At 44.9% G+C, this 25935-nt stretch overlaps 1 protein-coding gene across 1 annotated transcript in view; it reads left to right on the top strand.

Annotated features, from left to right (window-relative positions):
* CDHR3 (cadherin related family member 3) overlaps window positions 1-25935 on the top strand; it is a 288891-nt gene that overhangs the window by 38025 nt on the left and 224931 nt on the right. Inside the window, exons 3-4 of the mRNA XM_069227573.1 lie at window positions 18995-19163; window positions 20257-20348. Of these exons, the coding sequence (XP_069083674.1) occupies window positions 18995-19163; window positions 20257-20348 (261 nt within the window). The remainder of the gene's footprint in view (window positions 1-18994; window positions 19164-20256; window positions 20349-25935) is intronic.

Genomic DNA, 25935 nt, shown 5'->3' with positions numbered 1-25935 from the left:
GTGAGACTGAGCCCAGTTCCTCCCTCCCATTCTGCGGTGATGGCTTATTCAGTCACACCTAAACTCCCATTGTGTGGCTGTCTAGGAGGAATTCACAAAGTCCAACTGCCAGCTACACCCAGTCAGATGACCCAGGCAGGCTAAAGGCACCAAATTGCTAAGGCAAGAAATTACCAACTTTCTAAAAGTGGCATTTTTAGAAGTGTAACTTAAATTCTGACTTTACCATAAGTTAGGATTTTAAATTAGGATTCCAGAGACACCGAAATTTAAGGGTTTATCTCTTTCCATTTAGAAATTACACTTATGAAACGTAATAAGGCAATTCCAATGTTATTCCATGGGAGAGATAGGCATCACAGTAGTGGAAAACTAATTTAAGAGTTCTTAACTACCAGGACATGTAAAACTTAAAAGTACATGTCCAACTTTTTAAATACACTACATCCTGCCCCTCGGGCTGTCGATGGCCTACCTCAGGGTCTTATATGTATTAAAAAGGAAGGTTTGGGCCTGGCAAAAGGTTTACTTTGCCAGGTCGAAATGGCAGGGCTGAGACATGTTAAACGGTCTACTTAAATGGTTGCAAAGCCAGAGCTGCAGGCCCACAAGTAGCATTTAATTTACAGTCCCTGGCACATGTAATGCACTTAACTAGGGATATATAAGTACATTAAATATGCCAATTAGGTATAAGCAAATGTTATCAAGTTTTAGGGAAACAGAACAAGCACTTTAGCACTGGTTAGCAGAATCCTAAGGCCAGCAAAAATGATGTCAGCAGAAACAGGAGGTCTGACGGCAAAACTTTGGGGGGGAAACCACGGGGCAAGGATGCCAGGTGTGAAAATAGCCATGCTGTGGATCTTCTCACTCTCGCATCTCACAAAATATCAGCCAAAGAGTGGTGATCTATCCTTAGAACAAATGGTCTTTTCCATAAGTACACTCTGAATTCCTATATACCTCATACACAAGCCATGATCTCTTTCTCTATCACAGAGTACCTCCATTAAGATGGTCTTAATGTACTTGATGGACATTAAACAGTAGCTTCTCGAATATCATCACATTATCTCAGCACAACCCCCTAACCATACTCGCTTGCCTCCAGCATGGACAGTACTCATTTTGCCTTCAAGGAAAGAATGCAGTGCAAGGGCCTCAAAATTGATTTCTTTCACTCTATTGGATGCCAATTAGCACTCATTATTTCACTCAATTTCACCATTTCCTTCTAACAGCTTACTGACTACTTCTGGTATCCGGCTAAAAGTTCCAAGAACTCACACAGTACCACAAAAGAATGCAACCGGTTTTTATCGTTAGAAAACAGAGCATTAATAATACTATCAACACGATTGGATATTGATTTCACTCCTTCACTCATCAATATATGACCCAATATTCAATTGTTCCCAATCTGAACAAATAGTTTTCTTTCCTTCATGTTACACTATTATTGCACAATATCATCGACACCCTTTTCAAGGCAGCATAATGATGCCGTACTTTGTCACCAAAAATCAATATATCATCCTGACAGGCTACAACACTCTCAACACCTCCGAGCATGTTTGTGATTAGCTTCTGAAAAACAGAGGTGGCAAATGCCAGGCCAAATGGCATCTGATGGAGCTGGAATGTACCACCAGGGATTATGAAGTATGTTAAGTGTACTGAAGCAGGGATGTAGCACACCCTGTTATACATGGTGGTAAGGTCCAATCTAGTATACAATTTGTCTTAACTAACAACAATAAGCTCTTCTTTCCTGGAAGAGAACAATTCTTGACCCAAATTGCATCATTAAGACTAAGGATGAAACAAACATGCAACTTTCCAGATTTCTTTGCAAAATGAAAACTAAAGGAGAAACCCACAGAGTGATATTGATTGGTTCAAAAATACTGTGTCTCAGCAAATATGTTTCTGCAGATCATACCTAACACTCTACGGTATGTTCAAAGTTTGTGTCTGAGGTTCATATTCTGCTTAAGTTTAATAGTGTGAACAAAATCATTGAACAGGACCAACACAACAGTCCCTCCTTTAAACCAAAAACAGATTCATAGGTGACTTCAGCATACACTGGAAAAACACCAACAACTACCTGATGACACACCTAAAACACTTTCTCAGACACAATGGCCTGAAACAATACTGCAATGACCCAACACACATAAAAATGGCCATCATTGGAACAGCAAGAAGTCAAAGGCCAGCTATGCAGACCTAAACAGTGGGTAAAGAACACAACCAAACAAATCAATACCAATGAACTAGCAGGAAGGCTCAGCCCTCGACCTCTCCCCTCAAATGACCTCCACTCAGTTGAAGACATGGCCACACATTACAACAAAACAATATCAGACATATTCAACCAAGCTGCCTCAGTAAAACTCAGGAGACTCAAAAACCACCGTTCAAGCTCCTGGTTAATCAAGGAACTCAACAAAGAAAGAGGGCAGCTCAGACTAGCGGAAAGGAGATCGTGACGAGACCCCCGCACCCTATCCGCCTAGAACAAGAACCAAACAGATACAAGAAATACATCTTTAAAGGAAAGGCCATCTTCTACCGATCTCAACTAGATAAGGCAAGAAACTGCCCAAACAATTCTTTAAAATCATTAGATAACAAACATCAAGCACTACAGCACCAAAATTGACAGCCACAGTGGAGCAATGCGAGGTCTTCTCGAAATTCTTCACAGACAAAATTGCACAGATTGAACTCTCCATGACCAACTGCTCCAACAGCAATGAGCACACAGTGATCACACCCCCATTTCTAAAGACCAAGAAAGATGAAACGTCCACACATCCCCTATCACTGCCTCTGAAGAACAATACAGCATGGCAGGAATTCAAAATACTTGAAGACAATGAGCTCAGCAAAGTCATATCAGAACTAAATCCAACAACACACATAGCTGACCCCTTACCATCAGCAAGAAACTCAGACATCTCATCACACTTCTATGGACTAATATTATCAACACCTCACTAACCCAAGGTACAATTCCAGAATGCCTATAGCTAGGACAAGTAACTCTGCTACTCAAGAAACCAGGTGTGGACCCCGAAGACATGAACAACTTCTGTCCAGTAACCAACCAGCTCTTCCTGGAAAAAATCCTTGAAAAATGTTTAGAATTCAAACTTAGTCAACACATAGAAGACTGTACCCTACTTGACATCTTCCAGTCAAGCATTAGGGTGGGTTGCAGTGTGGAAACAGTTATTCTCAGTGTCATAGATAACATCTAATGGATGCTGGATGCAGTTGACTCATGTCTGCTAATAGTCCTAGACCGCTCCTCTGCATTTGAAATTTGGATTTATTTGATACACTTATAAACAACCTAAAATCATGCATGGCATCAGGTGCACAGTTCCAAATTGGTTCATCTCATATTTAAACAAATGATCGCAACTAGTCAATCTAAAAGACTCACTGTCCAGCCCATCTCTAGTCAACCAGGGAGTCCAAGGCTGAATCTTATCCTCCACACTTTACCCTTTACATGAAACCCCTGATGATGATCTGGAAAGAAGCCAATCTTGAATATCACTGAGACACAGATGACACCCACATCAACCTAAAAACCGCATTACTCAATGATATCCTCCACCTGAATAAAACCCTAAACGAAATAAAACACTGGATAGCTCTCAACTACCTAAAACTCAACTACTAGAAAGCATAATTCCTCATTATTTTTCTACCAGGCAATGTCTGTCAGATACATGAATGTATAACTCAACTTGATGCTCTCAGTTGCACCCTGACAATTATTGACCACACCAAATCACTGTGGATCGTGCTAGACAAAAACCTGAACATGACTACCTATATAAACCCCATGGCGAGAAGTGACCTTCCCAAAGGCAAACTCAACAAAAAGATCAACCCTTTCATTCCAGAAGAAAATCTAAAAAATGCTGTACAATCCCTAGTGCTATCCAGACTTGACTATGGAAATGCGACTCTCACTAGGACAACAAATATGCACTGCGCGCCCATGAGAACCACACTTAATGAAGCATCCAGACTAAGTTATGACCACATTGGCCCCACTCTCTAAAGACCCAAATGACTACAGATCTAAGCAAGATGCACATTTAAAACAGCCTGTATTACACACAAAGCTCTTCCCCTTGGACTCCAAAATGCCTATCAAGAAAATTGAGAAATATTAGGAAGACATCACACCCTGTGGAGCACAAATACACTCCTACTGGAACCAACTAAATTCAAGAAAGCAAGGCCATACACACTTTCCTTGACAAAAAACGCATTTAGAATCTGGAACTCCATTCCACAGGAAATAAATACAAACCCATCCATAACAAGCTTCCAGAGAAGTGTCAAGGCATTCCTACTCAAAAGACATGTTGGTCAAATGTAGAAATAAGGCTCTTTCCCACCATAAGTCTCCTGACCTTCTTAAACTTTCACAAAATAACTTTGATAATTTGTTGTACCATTCACTTGCCTTTTCCTCTCATAAGGAGACTTGATTTTTTCCCCAGGTCTAAAAACCACCAACCCAAAATAATTATGCCCTTCTTTGCAAGATGTACTTTTCCTTTGATTTCACAGTCATTGAACATGATTTTGGCCCAGAAATAATCTAAAAGGTAAATTTTATTACTTTTAAATTCAACTCTAGTGATGCCTGGTGGCAGCAGCCGTTTGTGATGCCAATTACACTCATATTTATCACATGAGACAATAGTGACCCTTGCTCCTGAATCTATAAGTAGGGCAGGGTATACATCATCTATCCCAATTTTTATTCTGGGATCATCACATTTCTTGACTTGTACATTCCCAGTCATACCCTCAAATTCAGCAGCTAAAACTATTTAATTAATATTATCACTCAGTGTATCATCTTCCACTAACTCCTCACTAGTAATATACCTCAGTTCCAACCTTCTGTCCCTCTTATACACCTTAATGAAGTGCCCTGTCTGATTGAATTTCCAGCAGGTCTGTTTTTTAGCTGGGCAGTTCCTGGCTTTTACCAAATCAGTATATGAACCACATTTGAAACAGTGGCGTAACAAAGATCTCAACAGCTCCCGCGGTGTGGGGCTGCCCCTGAGCTTCAGAGGCCCCCTCAGCACAGTACACTATACATGAGCGGGAGCCCCCTGACTGGGTCCTTCACGGAGGAGCCCACGTTGCAGGGGGCCCCCTTCAGTTTCATTATGCCACTGATTTGAAACCTTGCTATGTTCCTAACACTGTCTAGCCATTGGTCTAGTCTACAACATTTGATTACCCACTTGTCTGTTAGACAATATGTTAAATTATTTAGCATTTGCACCTTGAAATTCTGCACTAACATTTGCATGAAGACTTTGAGTAAAAGCAATACCAGTGTCAACAATTTTGGCATAGTCATGAGAAATCTAAAGCCTTATTAATTGAAGGATTTTTTACACCAACAGTATTTCTTTACCTACTTTTGAGTTGCATCTTGCCACTAATTCATCCATTAAGAGTGGCATTTTCAAATTCTTCAAACCCACAAATCACTGCTAACACTTTAAGTGCCAGGACAAATGTTTCTGCAAGTTTATTGGAAAAATTGGATTCTCACGAAGATCTTTGGTGATGTATTACTTAGTTCCTCTGTACTTCAAAGTACATTATTAACTCTGGAAGAAATGTGTTAATCATCCATGGCTACAGCTGCTGAGCGACATGTGCAGTTATCTGTTCAAATATGTTTTGCTCTTCTTTGCCAAAGTAATAAAACATTACTTTTTTTCACTACGTCTAACCCAATCACAACCAATGGCACCCAAACATGCATTAAAAGATGTATTCCAATTATTCCACTTAATTGAAGAATTACAAGGATATTTTAGGAATGGTAAGGGAGGTGTCAAATTTGGAATGGTGCCAGGCGATGAGATGCACAAGTGAATGGGGGCAAATATGTGGTAAAAATTATGAACAAAATGCATATGCTATATTCAAATTAAAATGAACAGTGGAGGTACAACAGGTGTTATATTTTTTTTTGTGACAGAAGTGTATTTGGTACTGTAGAAATACCTTATTATCGAAGAAACTGTATTGCAGTACAAACAAAAAAAACAATTTTTTACATATTAGCGGTCTGTAAAGCACAAAATTCAGAAAACTCTGACATAAATACATAAGGCTTGACTCCATTTTAAATAGGTTGCAGCTCCATTTTTTGTATTTTTGCCTTTGACACAGATGTTGTCTGTCCTAATCTTTCCAAGAACTTTGAAAGTGTCAAGTCATTTGCATATAGACTTCAACAAAACACCCAATGCACATCAGTCGGAACATGACTCACAAAATCAAGATGTCAGGTGTTGGCCCCCGCCTCCTTTGGAGACACTCCATCTCATGAGGCATTGGATCATCCGGCTCTGGGCGGCTTGGAGAAATCTTTAAATAAACAAACAGCTAGTGCCGGGTCCAGTCTCATGTAGATCTCTGCACCTTCTGTTGTTTTTCAGGTGTAACGTAGGCTGCTGCATATGCTGTGCAAGTGGCAGGACCAGTAAGATTGTTGTTCCTGCCACACCCGCCGAGACTAGCAGTGCCACACAGCCTGTACACCCAAAGTGGACACTGCTGAGTCCTCAGTGTTGATGGTTGGGACACGGCAGCAGCGGTAGGTGTGCTGGATGTTATTTGTGTGAGTATTTACTATACTGGCTGCATCACTGGGGGAGCGTATGATGATTGCTCTCTTCTCTCGCTCCTCCTGGCCCCTAAGAGCATGTTGTGGCATTAAGGGCTGACAGGCTGTATAAGAGAGTATAGGTACTCATTCTGTGGAGCCAGGACTTGATTTCCTTGCTATGAGAAAAGTGCGGCCTGTGCAGCAGAAAGTGATAAGAAATGGAAAGCAATGGCTGCTGGGCCTGAGTGGGAGCAAAATAAACTGTTGGCTTGACAATCATGCTGTGGTTGGCGCTATTTTAAATCCACATTATTTGTCTGCCTTCTTTCACATTAAGGCCCAGATTCTCAAAGCTTTAGCGTCGGTTTAGCAGTACTTGTTTAACAGTAAACCAATGCTAAACGTTTTTGGGCATTCACAAACCAACGCAAATAGGTATTTGCAGCTCTGCTTTACTTTGTGCCAAGTGGGTGTTACATGGATGGTATATGGGCGTACCTGTGCTACCACCCATGTTTTTTTACATTAAACCCAATTCTGAAAGATCAGAAAAAAGAGTTTAGTGCCAAAAATTAATGTCTTTTAAAAGCAGGCGCAAAAGGGAGAAATGTTTTCATTTCTCCCTGCTTTCCGACTTTACATGTGTGTTGCACTGTACACCACACATACAAAGTGGGATAAGCACTTGCACTTGTTTAGGCATAGTATTTTGTACAGGAAGGATAGCACTATGGCGCTAAGGTGTGTGAGTGGCTCACGGCAGTTGAAAACAGCACCCACGCTAGGGAAAGGGGAGGACAGTGTCATTTCTATGAGAATATTGCGCTCTCCTGCTCTCTCCTTGTCATGCAACACAGCTCAGCGCAGCAACTTTGGGTGCTGCACTGCGTTGCCAGTCACCTACATGAATCTGCGCGGGAAACTGTGTGGGAAACCTCAGCACTGAAGCAGTTTCAAATTGGCTTTGATCAAGCTACTCCCAATTGAAGTGTGAAATATATATTTTTTTTTATTTCAGAAGCGTTTTATTTTATATGGCAAGAACAATTATATCATGAAATGCAACACAAGCATTGCAAAATAGAGTGTACAAAGATAAAACACTTTAAAAGTCAGGGTGTGTTCCACAGTGTAAAGTGCTACAGTAATACGGATGAAAGATGCTAATTAGTTTACTGTTGTGTTGCAAGTGGTTGAAAATAAATAGATTGAGACGCATCGCACATAAGAATTCAAATGAACACTTTGAAATATCACACTGAAGAAAAATGAACACCTGTCAGCTATGGAACACATAGATAACATTTTCGGTCCCACTGGAGGCGGAGGATTAGGGTCGGAGCATAGTGAGGTTTAGCAGGGGGTAAATCTGAAATTTTCCAACCATCTCTGCAGTGTACCAAAGTAAAAATGATGGTGCATTGAGTGAAGTTGCAGGGCTTAACTTAAGCATTAGGAGGTTTTGGATGTTAAGGGTATCAAAGACAGGGATAGCGATTGCCTGAAAAGTAACGGGAATTCTTGAACGCCATTATTGTGTGTTGTATGGAATGAGCTTTTGATAACAGCTAGCAACAGAGTGTTGAGTAGACTCAAGATATAGAACCCGTGTCACATGCAGTTTACAGTTTCCGATCCCATTGACGTAATTCATAAGGTTAAACGTCTGCTGCAGTGATCTGTGTGTAACAGTCATAGCCCATATTTATGGGATTTTGGCACAGGGCCACGCAGCAAGTCACCTTGCTTCTTTGCCCTGCATCAAAGTGAAAAGGCAGGAATGTGCCATATCTGTAGCATATGACGCATTCCTGTCCGTTGCCCTTGCACTGGGGCACAATCGGTAGCATTAGAAGGAGCACCCTCCTGCACAAAAACAATCCTGAGAGGCATTTTCCTCTTTCAATTTGTGCCGCAGAATGCTGCAGCACACATAGAAAGAGGAAAAAAGTAGGAGAAATAAAGATATGTCTCTTTGTTGCGCCTCCCTTGGGGAGGCGTAATGTTTATATGTTCTTGTATCATCTGGGGATGCGTCAAAATCCATGGATGTTGCGTGGGAACACGCATTGCAACACCCATGGAATGCCTCCCGAGCTCAGAGTAAGGTGTCACAGTAATTTGCGCTGCCTTGCCTTTCTCTATTTCTATGAGGTCATTCAAAGCCAAGCAAAGTGTCTTTGTGTGCCTCATAGACATGATGCGGTGGCTTGCGCTGCTGTTGCATCAGTCGTGGCTCGCAGGTTATAAAGGGAGCGGGCCACACAGGGGGGACCTGGGGGTAATGACTAAAATAAAAAATAAATAAAAAATGCACTTACCTTCCCGCGCTGCACTGCACCGCCGCCGTCATCATGCTGCACTTCTCCTGCAGGCTCCAGGCACAGGCTCCCAGCGTCAGGATTGGCTGGGAGCACCCGACAGGATGCTCCCAGGAAGACTGGGAGTCTGTGCAGGATCTCTCCAGCCTGGCAACACAGTTGCCGGGCTGGAGACAGCCTATTGCGCATGTGTGTTTGGCCGGCCCGAGATAGCCGGCCAAAAACACGTGCGTGCTGAGGGGAGTGCACAGTGCACTTCCCTCGTCCAGCTCACCCGACAAGGCCCCGCCCCTTTCACAAGGAAAGGATAATTAACATGGTTTATTATCCTTTCCTTGTGAATGGGCTTACAGCGGTTGCTGCTAGCGGGGGAGGCGATGCTCTTCCGCCCATAAGGAGGAGCCGCCACCACGTTGCATCACAAAAAGTGACGCAATAGCAGCACAAGGGGCTCATAAATATGCCCCGTAGTTTCCACAGTGGTGAGTTAGGTTGGAGTGCTAATGCACTTACTACTGTGTGTATGCATGTGTGTGTTTTGTGTGTTGGTGCATGCATGCAAGTGTGCACACCCTCAAGACTGTTCTTATTTTCTATTAGATATTTGGAATGAACCTAACTGCAAGGAACAGTGGAGTGCCACAAAGACAACATGTTTATACCAGCAGGCGCATCTCAAGCCTCAAGGGGTGTTGTTCAAAAATCTGCATATTCTTTAGTAGAGTTAAAAAGAGTTATATGAAGGAGTGGGGAACAGCTAAATCACATACATCAGCAGTCATTAATTAACATGGCACCTGCTCGATTGCTCACTACTCCAACAGAAACAAATGCCTTTCAGAAATTAAAGAATATATTTTTATGAAGAAAACGGAAAGGACGTGTGCACATTAGAGGTTAGAAACCTGTAAGTCAGTGTTGTCTTCCTAACAAGGCTGCTGGAAAGCATGAACAAATGTGTAGAAGGGACGCCTAATGTTTAATTAATTCACTACTTTCCTCTAAAAAGGATAAAGTGACAGGAAGGATGCTGTGTACTTTTGTTCTGTTCAACCAATCCATATCCTTTCCCTCCCCAAAATATAAGAGCTACTGAAGAGAGGAATCTACCCTTCTCTCCCTCATCCTATCATAGCAAAGTGATTTTGAAATAATGTATAAGACCCCCAAAGTTTGCTAAAATAAAACAAGACAACGTCTTCTCTTAAACCTAAAGGAGTGAGAAAAGTTTTACGTGTCAAAGGGTTCTCTGTATCAGATCGTGAAAGAGTCATTAGATCTCAATGCAGCCTAAAAATGCCTTTGTTTATCCCTGCAAAATAGCCTGCTGGGGTAAGATGAAGGGACTGGTCTAAACAGGTTCTTCGCAGTTTAAGATGGACTTGTGCTGGTGAAACCCACCTTAGACACTGACAACCCCAACTCAGAGTCTGGAGGAAACTGGAAAAATCATTTATTAGAGGGGGTGACACCCCTGCCCCTACCCACACCCCAGTAAAACAACACTCTTCAGATGATGACAGGTATAGGAGGTGAGTTCAGGGCTGGGGCCCACAAGTAGGAATCTGTAGCTGCAGACATGTCAGGGGCCTCCATGCACGTGGTTCCAGACAGCTACGTCACGCATTCACACGGGCAGCGCAGGGCCCGGCGAGTGACATTTGAGGAATGGCGTCGCGTGGTCACAGCGACAAGGCCGAAATGGAGCTGTGCGTTCTTAAAGAGTAAATACGTGCCCCCGTTCCCAGTCCGCGACACTGTTCGTCTGTGCTCCCATAGGTGTAGGGTGACCACCCGTCCGTAAATTTCACGGACTGTCCGTAATTTCGCCCTGCCGTCCGTTGTCCGTGATGAAAGCTTTAACGGACGCCATTTGTCCGTAATTTTAGCCTTTCACCAAAAGGACAAGGGAATGTAGAGCGAAATTACAGGCCGATTAGTTTCCCCAGCAAGTTTCAAAGGCAGGGAGTCTCATGTGCTCTGAGGGAGGGAGGGGTAGACAGATAAGAAAAGGCCTTCTTGCCAGGGGGTCTCCTTCCCTAAAGACATGCAAATGTGGGCAACTGGTAAATCTGCAACTATAAAGAGGCTTGAAAACCTGCATTGACTTTGCTAAAAGGAGTCACTTATAGTTTTCTGGTGACAAAGATATTTCTTTTAGAGAGGTATTGTAATGGTGTTCCAAGGTGAGCTGTGGAGTGTGTGGTTTTAATGGACTGTTATAAATTTTTTAGTACTAGGTATAAACTTTATATTATTCAAATCTGTATTTGAGAAGCACTTTTTTTTTATTTAACCAAAATGTATTTGCGCATTTTGTAGCAGCCTTTATTTTGATGTAATTTTATTTTTCACAGTTCTTTCCGGGACCTCGGTACCTCATAGAACTAAAAAACATTGGCAAAGCCAATAGGTCTCGTCTACGAAAGAGTTATTGTCTTTGCTAATGTGTTTTAGCCATTAGCCATGTTATACACCAGAGTAGCTGCTGTTCAGCATGGCTTAAATTTAGTGGCATAGTTGTGTGGAGTGGAGTAAATTGGCATAGGAGCAGTGGCGTAGAGCCCAGTGGTGCAAAGTACAGTGCAGTGGGGTACAGTGCAGTTGTTTAGAGTGCGTTAGCGTAGAGTGCAGTGGTTTAGAGTGCCATGGCATGGAGTGGCGTGGGACAGAGTAGAGTGGCATAGAGTGCAGTGGAGTAGAGTGGCATACAATAGAGTAGCAGAGTGCAGTAGTGTAGAGTGGTGCAGTGGCATAGATTGCAGAGTAGACTTGCGTTGCAGGGAGTGCAGTGGTGTAGTGTAGAGTGGTGCAGAGTAGAGTATAATGCTGTAGAGTGCAGTCGCGTAGAGTGGAGTGTTTCAGAGTAGAGTGGCATAGAGTGCAGTAGTACATAGTAGATTGGTGTATAGTACAGTGGTGGAGAGTGCAACGCTGCAGAGTAGAGTGTCAGTGCAGTGATATAGAGTGGAGTAGAGTGGCACAGAGATCAGTGGCGTAGAGTACAGTGGTACAGAGTAGAGGACAGTGGCGTACAGTGCAGTTGTTTAGAGTGCATTGGCGCAGAGTGCAGTGGCATACAGTGGCATGGGGTAGAGTTACATAGAGTGCAGTGGAGTAGAGTGGCATACAATAGAGTAGCAGAGAGTGCAGTAATGCAGAGTGGTGCAGTGTCAGAGTGCAGAGTAGACTCGTGGGATAGAGTACAGTGGCGTAGAGTGGTGCAGAGTGGAGTATTGTAGAGTGGTGTATAGTGCCTAGAGTGCAGTGGCATAGAGTGGTGTAGAGTGCACAGTAGAGTGTCAGTGCAGTGGTGTTGAGTGGTACAGAGAACAGTGGCATAGAGTATAATGGTTCAGAGTAAAGGGCAGTGGCACACAGTGCAGTTGTTTAGAGTGCACTGGTGTAGAGTGCAGTTGCATAGAGTGGCACTGGGCAGAGTAGAGTGGCATAGAGTGCAGTAGAATAGAGTGTATTGGTGCAGAATGCACTAGTACAGAGCAGAGTGGTGTAGAGTATTGTGGTGGCCAGTGCAGTGTTGCAGAGTAGAGTGTCAGCTTGCAGTGATGTAGAGTGCATTGAACCAGAGTGCAGTGGTCAGAGTGGTATAGAGTACAGTGGCGTAGAATAGATTGTTTCAGAGTAGAGTGCAGTCAGAGTGATATAGAGTACAGTGGCGTAGAATAGATTGTTTCAGAGTAGAGTACAGTTGCATAGAGTGGAGAGGTACAGGTTAGAGTGCAGTGGCATAGAATGCAGTGGCATAAAGTAGATTATTTCACAGTAGAGTGAGGTGCCTTAGAGTGGAGAGGTACAGGGTAGAGTGGAGTTATATAGAGTCGCATAGAGTGTGATGGCATAGAGTAAAGTGGTGTAGAGTGCTGTGGCATTTAGTGCAGAGTAGATAAGAGTGACGTAGAGTGTATTGATGTAGAGTGCAGGGGCATAGAGTTGAGTGTTGCAGAGTAAAGTGCATTAGCATAGAGTGTATTAGCTTAGAGTGCAGTGGTGTACAGTGCAGTGTTGCAGAGTGGCAGAGAGTGGAGTTGTGCGGATTAGATTGGTGTTGCCTAGACTGGAGTGGTATGGCGTGCAGACGAGCAGAGCACAGTGGTGCAGAGAGGCGTAAAGTGCAGTGGCATAGAGTATAGTGGTACAGAGTAGAGTAGAGAGGCATAGTGTGAAGTAGCATAGAGTGCAGTGGCATAATGTGGAGTGGTTCCGAATGGAGAAGAGCGCAGTGTCCCACAGTGCAGAGGTATGGAGTGGAGTAAAGTAGAGTGATACAGAGTAGGGTGCAGTGGCATGTAGTGGTGCAGAGCAGAGTGGAGTGCATTATGGATGGTATGCCAACACTCTGCCATTCCAGACAACACATTTTTTATTGAAATGATCATTACATTTGCACAGACGTACAGTTTTTAAAATCAAGCTATACTGTGCACAGACGATGTGTGGAATTTGCATCACCTAATGTAATGATTTGTTTTAATCATGTAAAGGTATTTGTTTCCAGCACAGTTCAGAATTAACAAAAATGTGCTTCATTTGTACTCCTAATTCTGATATATTTTGAAGTTTATTTAAATGTTGTCATGTGATAGAAAAAACTATTTCTTAACCCCAGTATCCAGCAAGATTGTCGCATAAATCCTCTCCCTTTGAAGTCAGAGAAAGGAAAGGAAACACTAAGGGCCAGATGTAGCAAAAAGAAAATTTGCGAGTTGCAAATTGCGAGTCCATGCGACTCGCAATTTGCAACTCGCAAATTGGTATGCAGTACGGTGTCTCAGACACCGTCTGCGAGTCGCTATGGGGTTGCAATGACCCACCTCATTAATATTAATGAGGTGGGTCGCAAATTGCGGCCCCATAGCGAGTCTAGGCACTCGCAAACATGGAGGCCTGCTGTCGTCAGCAGACCTCCATGTTCGTGACTGCTTTCTCAATAAAGCAGTTTTTTTTTTTTAAGTGTAGCCCGGTTTCCTTAAAGGAAAACGAGCTGCACTTAAAAAAAACCCGAAACCTTTAGTTTCGGTATTTTTTCAGGGCAGGTAGTGGTCCCTTGGACCACTACCTGCCCTGAAAAAATAGTATTGGGTTCATTCGCAAAGGGGAAGGGGTCCCATGGGGACCCCTTCCAATTTGCGAGTGGGTTACCATCCACTTGAAGTGGATGGTAACTGCGACACCCTTTGCGACCGAATATGCGGTCGCAAATGGTATTGCATGCCACTCCGAATCGCAAATAGGAAGGGAACACCCCTTCCTATTTGCGATTCTGAAATGCATATTGCGAGTCGGTCCCGACTCTGCATAGCAAAGAGGCTGAATCCTTTGCTACATCTGGCCCTAAGTTCCCACCGAAGACAGAGCCTGACATTTGACTTTGTTCTTTGAATGCACAGCAAATGTGATGATATAAGAACAAGATTTACAGGCCTGTTTATAGAAAGGGAGCACTCAGAAGGATACTGTAAATAAGGTTTTGGCAAGGGAATGGACAAATTCAAGCTGCATAACCTAAAACAAATAAAGCCAGCAAATTGAAAGCAACAAATTGTGAGTTACAAACCACAAGGCCAATGGCAAGCAACGGGCAGAATGCATTTACAAGGAAGCACTATGAATTTACTTAAAGTGACAGCTGTGGGATACTTTGTGGGGAAAGTCCAGTATTTTTTTGTCCATATCTTGCAGAGGTCTGGCCACATCAATCACCCAGTTAGTATGATGAGAAGACCTGGAGTGGTTTCCATGTTGCAGGAAAGGTCTGTACACCCATTCTATTAGTTTGCCACCATTGCCTATGGCATAGAGCTTCTTGCACACCTTTTGTAGGGTTAGTGCTAGGTGGCAGACATGAAATAGGGCATTTAATGATTATGTAAGGTGGTTGTAAGTAAGGAGTTGACCGGGGCTAAGATGGTAGTCTGCCACAAGGGTTTGGAAATTTAGTAGCTCGCTGTTCAGAAACAAATTCCCCAATTTTAAGATACCTGCAACATGCCACTGATGGAGTTGCTCTGAGCACAGCCATCCTGTGCGAGTGGGAAGGCTTAGCAAAGGTAGTGCAGGACCATAGGGTTTCTTCGTGTCAATGAGTTTACAGGTTCTGGCAAGGCAAGAGAAAGCCGTGCATGATAACCACAGATGGTGATCCGTAGAATGGTCGGTAGGAAACAATGAGCAGTGCATTAAGCCTTCCTTAAAAGTATTTACTGGTAAACCCCATCTCATGCAGGGAGGTGGGCAGAAATCCAGTGAGCCACCCATTGGACAGCTGCATAATAGCATTCTAAGTCCAGAAGACCTAATCCACCCGCAGTCACAGGTAACTTTAGAGTGGAAAGAGCTACCCGATGGCACCGCAGCGACCAAATCAGATGTGTGGCCTGTCTGAAGAAGGAGTGAAGGAAGAGCAGGGGAAGGTTTGCACAATAATGCTATCATTGGGTTAGCACACCATCTTCGCTAGTGCCACATGGCCCACTACAGAAAGCAGAAGAGAAGACCAAAAAGCAAACTGGGCTTGGAGGGACCGTTCACTCTGCCGAGATTTTCATCCTGGAAATCAGTGTAAGAATGGTAGATCTTAATCACTAGGTATCAAAAGGTAACTGGTTCCCAGTTCAATTTGAGTTCTACTTGTATATAAAGGGGAAAACAGTGCCATATGTTAAAGAAACACTAATTACATTTTAAAATGTGTACATTTTGTTTGTGCAATTTACATCCCAAATATTTTGAAGATTCTATGTGTACTTGAAATTTAGGGATAACCCAGATCTCTAGTTTGGCTTTTGCTCAACTTCAAAAACATTTAAAGACATGGAAAAAGCAGGCAATTGCCTTGCACAACCTTGCAAGGGGTCTGGCCCCTGCTCACCCTTCACAAGCACTAACAGCGGACCATTGCACCAGAAGAGTTTGCCAAGGTGGATGGGTGTTGCTTGTTCAACCACTTGACAGTGCCTCTTCTGTTTCACTCCTGTTTGCAGAGACAACTCCCCAGGTACCCAATACCTTCGAATAGTCTTGGTGGACTCATCTTGTCTGATTTTAGAAATTGTCCCAACTTGTTTTTCTCTTCTTTATTTATCCAGTTTTTAGCAACAACCCTTTGAATTACTTGCCGTGGATCTCCCATTTGATCTCAATTTCATCCTCCTCTTTTATTATCTTTGATTGGTAGTCCGGGCTCCCATTTCTGAGATAAATATGGAGTCCCAGACATACACTCTAGTGCAGTGAGACTACAGACAAGTTATGGGTACCTCACATCCTGACATTAGGTGTGAGACTGTCGTCCACACCATCTGCCCTGCCTCTTTAAAAAAAATTAGGTTGAAAGTCCATGGGCGGTTGGGGTAAGCCAGATGTTTTTGTTCAATTTGTTTAAACTAGCAAAAGGTTAATTACCTTAATGTTTCCCATACTGTTTGCCAGGGGTTTTTGAAATGTTCAGAAACATAATCAAAATGTTGCTGTTACTTTCTCTTCAAGAAAGATCGGGTAGATTTGGGTAGAGGTGATGGGCTTGCCGCAGTACTGACGGGCATTAATTTGCTACTGAACAAGGAAGCAATGTGACACCTGAATGTAGCATACCAGGAGGCAATCACAAAAAGAGCACAGTGAATAAATAGTGCTATGTTAAAAAAAGAGTAAATACATGCACTGACAACATAGTGAGGAATGGCCTCTCTTGCGAGTGTCTGTAAAACTGACGTTTGTTCTGGAATTTTTGTCCTGAATTTTGTCCCTTTGTCCTGAATTTTTGTCCTGAATTTTGACCCTTTGTCCTGAATTTTTTGCAGTCCTGTCCAGAATTTGCGTCAGTGCCAGGTGGTCACCCTACATAGGTGGACACGCCGCCAAATTGAAATGAGTTCTGCACACGGTGGTTTTCCAAACAGACACAATGATTTGTTGGGCACAGGTACATCGTCCAGCCTGCCAGTGCCTGAAACATTATTTTGCTAGACTGTTCAATAGTTCCATAGCATCATTAATCTGTCTGCAGTCAGGACACCCTTCCTGATTATCTAACTGAATATAGCACACCCTCGTACTTGATTTTACTTATTTGTAAAGATGTTCTTGCAGAAAAGCTGCACTTCCAGTAGTGGCCAGCAACAGCACGGCCCATCTACCCACTGAATAATGTAACGCTTTGCACAGTAAGACCGTGTCACTCAAATTTATTTTTCTCGCCACTCTCTTCTTCTTGTGAATTAACTCTCTAATTAAATCTTTTGTTGGTCGTCTGAGATCAGACTAACTAATGACTTCAACAAAATATGGTGGTCATTATCACATTCAGCTATTTAATACTATATGCATTTTAAACACAAAACAATCATTTGTTTGCTACTTTTCCCAGCGCTGGCAAACCAATAGGACAGGTTTTACTGTGATAAACTACAATCCTCTTTACTAACATTTTTGCCTTTCTCCTATCTCTCCCACCTGCCTTCCTATCTGAGGCTCTTTCGCTAATTTTACCTTTCGCTTGATCACTGTTTTTACTGCTATTTGTTTGGTTTTAACTACTAATACCGCCCTACTTCTAAAGTGAATGATTTTTTACGCAAAAAATGTTTTACTCATAAGGATGTAAAGGCCAAAGACTCACTACTTTAATTAACAACTTGGTGAGGCCTGCATAAATGTTCTAGTGCTCTATCAGCGGAGGTAGGCTGAGGAGCAGATGTGAGGTATTCTAATGGCGAGAGCAGCTGCTGTAGGTTACATCATTGGTAGCGGTTAAAGAAGGGGCAACCACTGTAGGTTACATTATTGATGGTAGTATCGGTGAGGCGAACTACTGTATATTGCATTATTGATACGTGTTAATGGCGAGGGCACACAATTCACTTTACATTCTTGATAGGTAGTTAGAGCAAGGTCAACTGCTATAGGTTACATTAATTAACAATAGTATTGCAGAGGACAATTACTGCAGGATATATTATTCTTCTGTAGTAACAGAGCCGACAACAACTATGGGTTAAATTATCAATATTTAGGGCTTTCTTTAGAGTTTGCCAGATGGGATACTCCATCACAAACGTGGTAGTTGCCTAGTCCGTCATATTACAAGTGCCATAAGATGTAATGATCCTGTAATATGGTGGACAGAACATCCTCCACATTTGTGAGGATTGCTAAAGACCTATAGTAACAGCAAAATCATTTACTGTACAGGACATTATCAGTATCTCGTAACACCAAGGACAATCAATAGCAACTACTGTAGGTTACATTACTGAGAAGAATTGTGAACACAACTAAGATAGGCTACTTTGTTAATTTGTGGCAAAAGCAGAAACAGCTACTCAAAGTTCCATGATCGATTCGCAGTAACAGTGATGACAACTACTGTGGGTTACATTATCGAAATTTAGTACCAGATAGGTCAAACTCTGTGGATTACATTATCAGTAAGTAATAATGGAAAGAACAAGTACAGTGCGTTACATGATAGATATGTGGTAATAGAGACGATTGTATGTGGTCTTACCGATAAGTTTTAATGCGAGGACAACTACTTTAGGCTAATCTATTCATATGCAGTAAAAGCGAGGAAAGTTACTGCAGGTTACTCTTTTAAAATGTTGTTGCACTAAGCGTAGCTGCTGTATGTTGCATTATCGATACGTAGTAACAATGAGGACAGCTACTGTTGATTACGTTATTGATATGTAGTAATAGTTATAAGAATTGCTATAGCTTACATCATCTGGTAAAATAAAATAACACTGTTAATGTCGACATAAAGCTTAGCCATTGAGGAGGGTCACTGAGGGAGAAAACAGGACTTTGTTAGCCAGGTGACCCTTTGCTCTTCCTCAATGTACAGTACAGAGCAGGTTGGCTCTTGTCCATAAGCGGCAAGAAAATCATTCTGTACATGCTGGCTAGAATTTTAGAGGTTTCTGGAACTATCAAAATAGCAAGATAACTCTCGTAAACTTTATTTCAGGTCTTTACTAGCGGGACCCCACAGCTGGACTTTGAGTCTACACCAAATAGCTTTGATCTGCAGATCTTTGTGAAGGACAACAATGGCTTCACAGCCCTTCAGATATTGACCATCCAACTGGTCAACGTCAATGAACCACCTATATTTTTGGATAACATGGCAAACGAAGGTATGTTTGTTGGTTTGGTAACAAATTGGCAATAAACTGTACTTTAGGGGGGGAGGGTTAGATTTTGGCTTTCATCCCTAAACAAGAGCATGACTCTTAAAATGTAGAAAGGATTGTTAACTATGGGCAGAAAAATATGTCATGAAATAAGAATCTCTTGGCATTTACTCAGTTTGAATATATTTGTCACCACCAGTCCTTTGTGATATTGAATATGTCACCTCCCTATACTAGTAGCCTCAGTTGATTACTTTGCAAGGTAGGGTGCACGACACAAAAACAGGCGTGAATGTCCTGATATCTTATATATGCCTGTGCATTGCACAAGATCATGTCTGGTTACCTCTTCAATCTCGGACCAACGACCAAGGTTCCCTCCAAGCTCTGGCACTTTACTTGTTCCAACACATTTATGCCATTCAGACCTATTCTTGACATATCCCTGTGTTTTCTAACCCTAAATATTTGGGGTCTCTGCGTTCTGGAAATTGCAGTGCCTTTTAGTACATAGGGTTAAGAAATAAGCAAAATTAAAAAATATGTTTTGTCTCACTCTTTCCTGATAGTAGATAATCATGCTTCATTAATAAAATTCGTTGCTACCCCCAAATCCCCTCTGAAAAAGGAGAATACTGTTGCACTTATTGTTCCAATTAGATCTGCATCATTCGGTTGCATGTTTGGAAGTGGACATAAGTGTGAACAATGCATTTTCAATGTTCGTGATCATCCGCAAATTGGGACTGCGTAGACGTTCGCAACAGTTCCATAGCTTTTCCCTGACCACTTCATTGGCACGTCCCTTGGAATGCCCACTTCTGGGTTAGATGGATGCACAAGTTCTGCATTCTGTGTGTAACGTCCTCGTGCATAGGTGACTCATCATACATTAAACTGGCTTTGGACATAGACAGTGAGTGTTGAAATGTACAACTTGTTTTAATGACGTGCATAAGTCACACACCCCGAAAACCTTTGGGAATAAGGTGGTAAATGTCTGTCTTGCTGTTCATGAGCTTTTAGGGATATGACTTATATCACACATGCCCTGCTAATAACTTTCTTTATTATTTTTATTATATCACATACACAGATGTAGTTATTTATATAAATGAAGGAGTAGCTGTCGGGATGGTTTACCAAATAGAGGCTTCTGATCCAGAAAGTCCAAGAAGTGCGCTCACGGTGAGTTCTAAAGTAATAGAATATTGACTGCCATGTTTGAGTGTGTACGCAGCTCATAAGGATTAGCATGAATGTTCCTGGTGAATACGTACATGTGAAGACCATTTACTGTGCAGAGTGGTACCCCGGCAAGAGGTAGGGAAGCCGGCAAGGGCCTAGCGAATCTGGGGTGACTGGGACCTGCAAAAGCAAAGAAGGCAGGGACTCGGTGTGACCTGCACTGTCCAAAGCCAGCAGCCTGAAGGTAGGCAGGGGAGAGGGAGTGATTAGCAGGGTGCAAGGCCAGCACTGGAGCAATGAGGCAAGAAAGGGGCAAGGAGAGACCTGCAGTGTCCAAGTAGAGGCATAGCTCCAGTGGGGTTGTGTGGTGTGTTACGCCCCCCTAATAAATGTTGTATTTAATAAATAGTTGGGGAAAAGGAGTTTTCAGTTTAATATGGTAAGCTGTCTGGCTGATTTCACCTGGGATTTTTAAGTACTCACTCCGACAAAACACACATATATACTCTAAATCTCTTTTTTAGAAGGTCTTGAAGACATGGTTATTTTGCATAATGTTGTGTTTTAGGTATCCTTCACAGTCCACACTCTTTTCCCCTTTCACTGACCCTTAGGCCCCCTCGTGAACTGCTTCCCATATAATGAATAATATGATATGCCAGCGTGATTGTCGGAAAATGTGAAGCTCGCACCCCCTCAGTCTTATTGACCAAGCTGCGCCCCTGTGTCCAAGGCTGGCTGCAATGAGGCAGGCAGACGGCATGGCCATGAAAGTAAAGACACGAGTCATGGAAAAGACAGGAAGGGATGAGGCAGCAAAGGGAAAGGAATATGCCTAGCACACCACGGAAAAAAACAAATTAAGCATGGAAGAAAAATGGGAAATGAGACATGTTTCAGTTGGTTTTATAAAGCCCTGCCAATATTCCAGTATTCCCAGGTCCATGCGCTATGTGCTGCCACAGTCCACATTTTCTTTGAATTCTGAGACTTATGGTCTTGTTTCTTCCATTATCAAATGGGCCCAGAAATCAAAGAAAAAACCAAGTCTGGAGTATCACATCACGCCTGAACCTGAGAAACTTGGCAGCTATGTTTATAAGAGATAGCAGTTTAGGCTAGACAATGGAGGGACTAGGGATGTGTGAAATTTGCATAATTTGCTGTAGCATAATTACACAAAATTGTCTAAAAAATATGCAGAATAATATGGAATTACGCAAAATTAATTTGCACTCATAAAATTAATGAAGAAACTGTTCCGGTAAAAATTCCACTTGAAAAATGTAAGTTTGAGATGATCAAAAATTACCTGAACAATCAGCTCCGGTAAAAAACATACCTGAATTGTTTGCTGTTTGCCCACATTAAAGGAACTGGCACTCGAGTTCAAATCACTGCCTCTGATGCTCAAAATTATCCAAAAGGTACATTTTGTGGTACAATTTCTCACTGATCGGTAGTTGTGTTAAGCAATTTAGTGTAATGGGGTAATCTCAGAAAATTTGTGTGAATTTTGCTCTGCAAAATTACCAAAATTACACTTGTATAAATCAAACTTCACCAAGGCCTAGTCACCAGGCAGGTCGCTCCCCCCATCTGCCACGCAGCCCCCTGTGGGTTGAACCTCCGTTGCCGCTTTTGCCGCCTGACTACTCGCTCCCTTTTTTCTGTACCCCTGCGCTTGGCTTCTGTGCCACTTCGTTTTTTCATTCTGTGCCCCTGTGTTTTGCTTTGTGTACCCCTGTGCTCTGTTGTCCCTCTCCCGCCGTCTTTTCCCGCCATTTTTTCCCCGGGTTTTTCCCTTGCTGCTGAACCCCTGCTGCCCCGCCCCCTTCACTCCCATTGGCCGCCCGCTCCCACCTCCCAGCTGCTCCTCCCTCCCTCTGCCCTCATATGGAGGCCGCGAAGCGGTGGTAGAGAGCGACCTTTGACCCTGTCACCAGGCAGGTCGCTCCCCCCATCTGCCACGCAGCCCCCTGTGGGTTGAACCTCCGTTGCCGCTTTTGCCGCCTGACTGCTCGCTCCCTTTTTTCTGTACCCCTGCGCTTGGCTTCTGTGCCACTTCGTTTTTTTCATTCTGTGCCCCTGTGTTTTGCTTTCTGTACCCCTGTGCTCTGTTGTCCTTCTCCCGCCGTATTTTCCAGCCGTTTTTTCCCCGGGTTTTCTGCCCCGGGTTTTTCCCCGGGTTTGCCCCGGGTTTTTCCCTTGCTGCTGAGCCCCTGCTGCCCGCCCCCTTCACTCCCATTGGCCGCCCCACTCCCAGCTGCTCCTCCCTCCCTCTGCCCTCATATGGAGGCCACGCCCCTGGCGCGCCGAAGGCAAGCCCGTCTGCGCCCGTCCACGCCTGGACAGCACCCAGCACCAGAACCCCTGGAACCCGCACCCCCTCAATGCCAGACTGCACTACGACGCAAGCACCCTCCATGCACTCAACACCAGACGAGACCACCCCTGCTACCGGGCCACCCCGAAACGCACCCAGGGGCCTTTCACCTGCCGGAACTGCAGATTCACCAGCATCCAACCCTCCACACCACCAGCCAGAGAACCCAACCACCTCCGCTGCATCCTCCTCAACACCCGCTCCGCTCGCAAGCACGCCATTGAAATTTGGGACCTCCTAGACTCCACCGCCCCCGACGTCGCCTTCCTGACGGAGACCTGGCTGAACGCCACCTCAGCACCAGACATCGCCGTAGCCATCCCACAGGGCTACAAGATCTCCCGCAGAGACCGCACCAACGGAGTGGGAGGAGGAATCGCCATCATCCACAAAGACTCCATCAAAATCTCAACGAACACCGATGACACCCTCACCACCGCCGAGCACATGCACTTCCAGATCCACACCGACCCCAACACCACCCTCAGAGGAACTCTCATTTACAGACCTCCCGGACCCCGCCCACAGTTCAGTGACACCATCGCCGACCTCATCAGCACCCACGCCCTCGCTTCCACGGACTACATCCTCCTCGGGGACCTGAACTTCCACCTCGAGAACAACAACGACGCCAACTCCACCGCCCTGATCGACAACCTCGACAACCTCGGACTCAAGCAGCTCGTAACGACACCCACTCACGCCGCTGGACACACGCTCGACCCCATCTTCTCCGCAAGCCCCCACGTCTCCTTCAACCACACCACCGAACCACACTGGACTGACCACAGATGCGTCCACTTCACCTACAGAAAACCCCCCACACACCACTGCACCCAACAGCTACTACGTCGCTGCTGGGGCAAGGTCACCAAGGACCAACTGACTACCGCCCTCGCCCTGAGACCACCCACCGACCCCACCGACCCAGACACCGCCGCGACCAACCTCACACAGTGGATCAACGACTGCGCCAACACCCTCGCCCCTCTCAAGACCTTTACAACCAACCACACCAACAAGAAAGCCGCCTGGTTCACCCAGGACCTCCGGATCTCCAAGCACACCTGTCGGAAGCTGGAGAAGAAATGGCTCCACGACCGAACACCAGACAACCACACAGCCCTCAAGAGCGCCACCCGCAGACATCACCAACTCATCAGGACCGCCAAGAAGACCGCCTTCAAGGACCACCTAGACAACAACGCACACAACACCAAAGAGCTCTTCAGCATCGTGAAAGAACTCTCCATCCCCAGCTCCATCACCAATGACATCCCGCCATCTCAAGACCTGTGCGACTCCCTGGCCACCTTCTTCCACCGCAAGATCACCGACATCCACGACAGCTTCAAGCCCGACCCCTCCCTCACCCACCACCGAGTCCACCACCCCTGCGACTACCACTCGCACCAGTCGCCTGACCGTCTGGTCCAGCATCAGCGACGAAGACACCATCAAAACCATGAACTCCATCCACTCCGGATCCCCATCGGACCCCTGCCCTCACCACGTCTTCAACAAAGCCAGCGCAGCCATCGCGCCCCACCTCCAGAAAACAATCAACTGTTCCTTTGAGACAGCAACCTTCCCAGAAAGCTGGAAGCACGCCGAGATCAACGCCCTTCTGAAGAAGCCCAAGGCGGACCCCAAGGACCTCAAGAACTTCCGGCCCATCTCCCTGCTCCCTTTCCCGGCAAAAGTGACCGAGAAGATTGACAACAAACAGCTGACCCGCTACCTCGAAGTCAACAACATCCTGGACCCTTCCAAATCGGGTTTTCGCAGTAACCACAGCACCGAGACTGCCCTCATCGCCGCCACTGACGACATCCGAACCCTGATGGACAAAGGAGAAACAGCCGCCCTCATCCTCCTGGACCTATCAGCAGCCTTTGACACGGTCTGCCACCGCACCCTATCAGCACGCCTCCATGACGCCGGTATCCAAGAGAAGGCCCTGGCCTGGACCACATCCTTCCTCTCCGGCAGAACCCAGAGCGTCCGCCTCCCACCCTTCCGCTCCAAAACCACCAAGATCATCTGCGGTGTCCCACAGGGATCCTCCATCAGCCCGACACTGTTCAATATCTACATGGCCCCCCTCGCTCACGTCGCACGACAACACAACCTCAACATCATCTCCTACGCCGACGACACCCAGCTGATCATATCCCTCACCGAAGATCCCCACACCGCCAAAGCTAACCTCCACCGAGGAATGAAGGCCGTAGCCGACTGGATGAAGGACAGCAGACTGAAGCTGAACTCAGACAAGACGGAGGTCCTCATTCTCGGACCCACCCCATCAGCCTGGGACGACTCTTGGTGGCCCACATCACTAGGCACAGCCCCGGAACCCACGGACCACGCACGCAACCTGGGGATCATCCTCGACTCCACTCTCTCCATGACCAGGCAAGTCAACACCGTCTCCACGTCCTGCTTCAACACCCTCCGTATGCTCCGCAGGATCTTCAAATGGATCCCCCTCGACACGAGAAAAACCGTTACCCAGGCCCTCATCACCAACAGACTCGACTACGGGAACGCCCTCTACTCAGGAATTACAAACAAGCTCCTGAGACGACTCCAACGCATCCAGAACGCCTCGGCCTGACTCATCCTCGATGTCCCCCGCCGCAGCCACATCACACTCCACCTGAGAGGCCTGCATTGGCTCCCCGTCAACAAAATGATCACCTTCAAGCTCCTGATCCACGTACACAAAGCACTGCACAACACCGGACCCACCTACCTCAACAACCGACTCAGCTTCTACACCCCACCCGAAGCCTCCGCTCAGCCAACCTCGCCCTCGCCACAGTCCCCCGCATCCGAAAAACCACCGCCGGCGGCAGATCCTTCTCCTACCTAGCCGCCAAGACCTGGAACACTCTCCCCACCATCCTACGATAGACCCAGGACCTGCTGGCCTTCAGAAGACTCCTCAAGACCTGGCTCTTCGACCAGTAGCACCCCCCCCCAGCACCTTGAGACCCTCGCGGGTATGTAGCACGCTTTACAAATGCAGTGATTGATTGATTGATAAGGGTGCACCGTCATGCTTAATACAACTACAACAAAATAAGAGAGCAGCACAGTCATAGACCCACTTGGATTATGGCAGGAAAGAGGTCTTTTATAATTTATTTATTATTTCTGTGACTCTGAAAGAGAAGTCACATCACGCGTCCTGTC

This window comes from Pleurodeles waltl, chromosome 4_1 (assembly GCF_031143425.1).
Source record: "Pleurodeles waltl isolate 20211129_DDA chromosome 4_1, aPleWal1.hap1.20221129, whole genome shotgun sequence".
Lineage (NCBI taxonomy): Eukaryota > Metazoa > Chordata > Amphibia > Caudata > Salamandridae > Pleurodeles > Pleurodeles waltl.
This window is presented reverse-complemented; position numbering and strand designations above follow the sequence as displayed.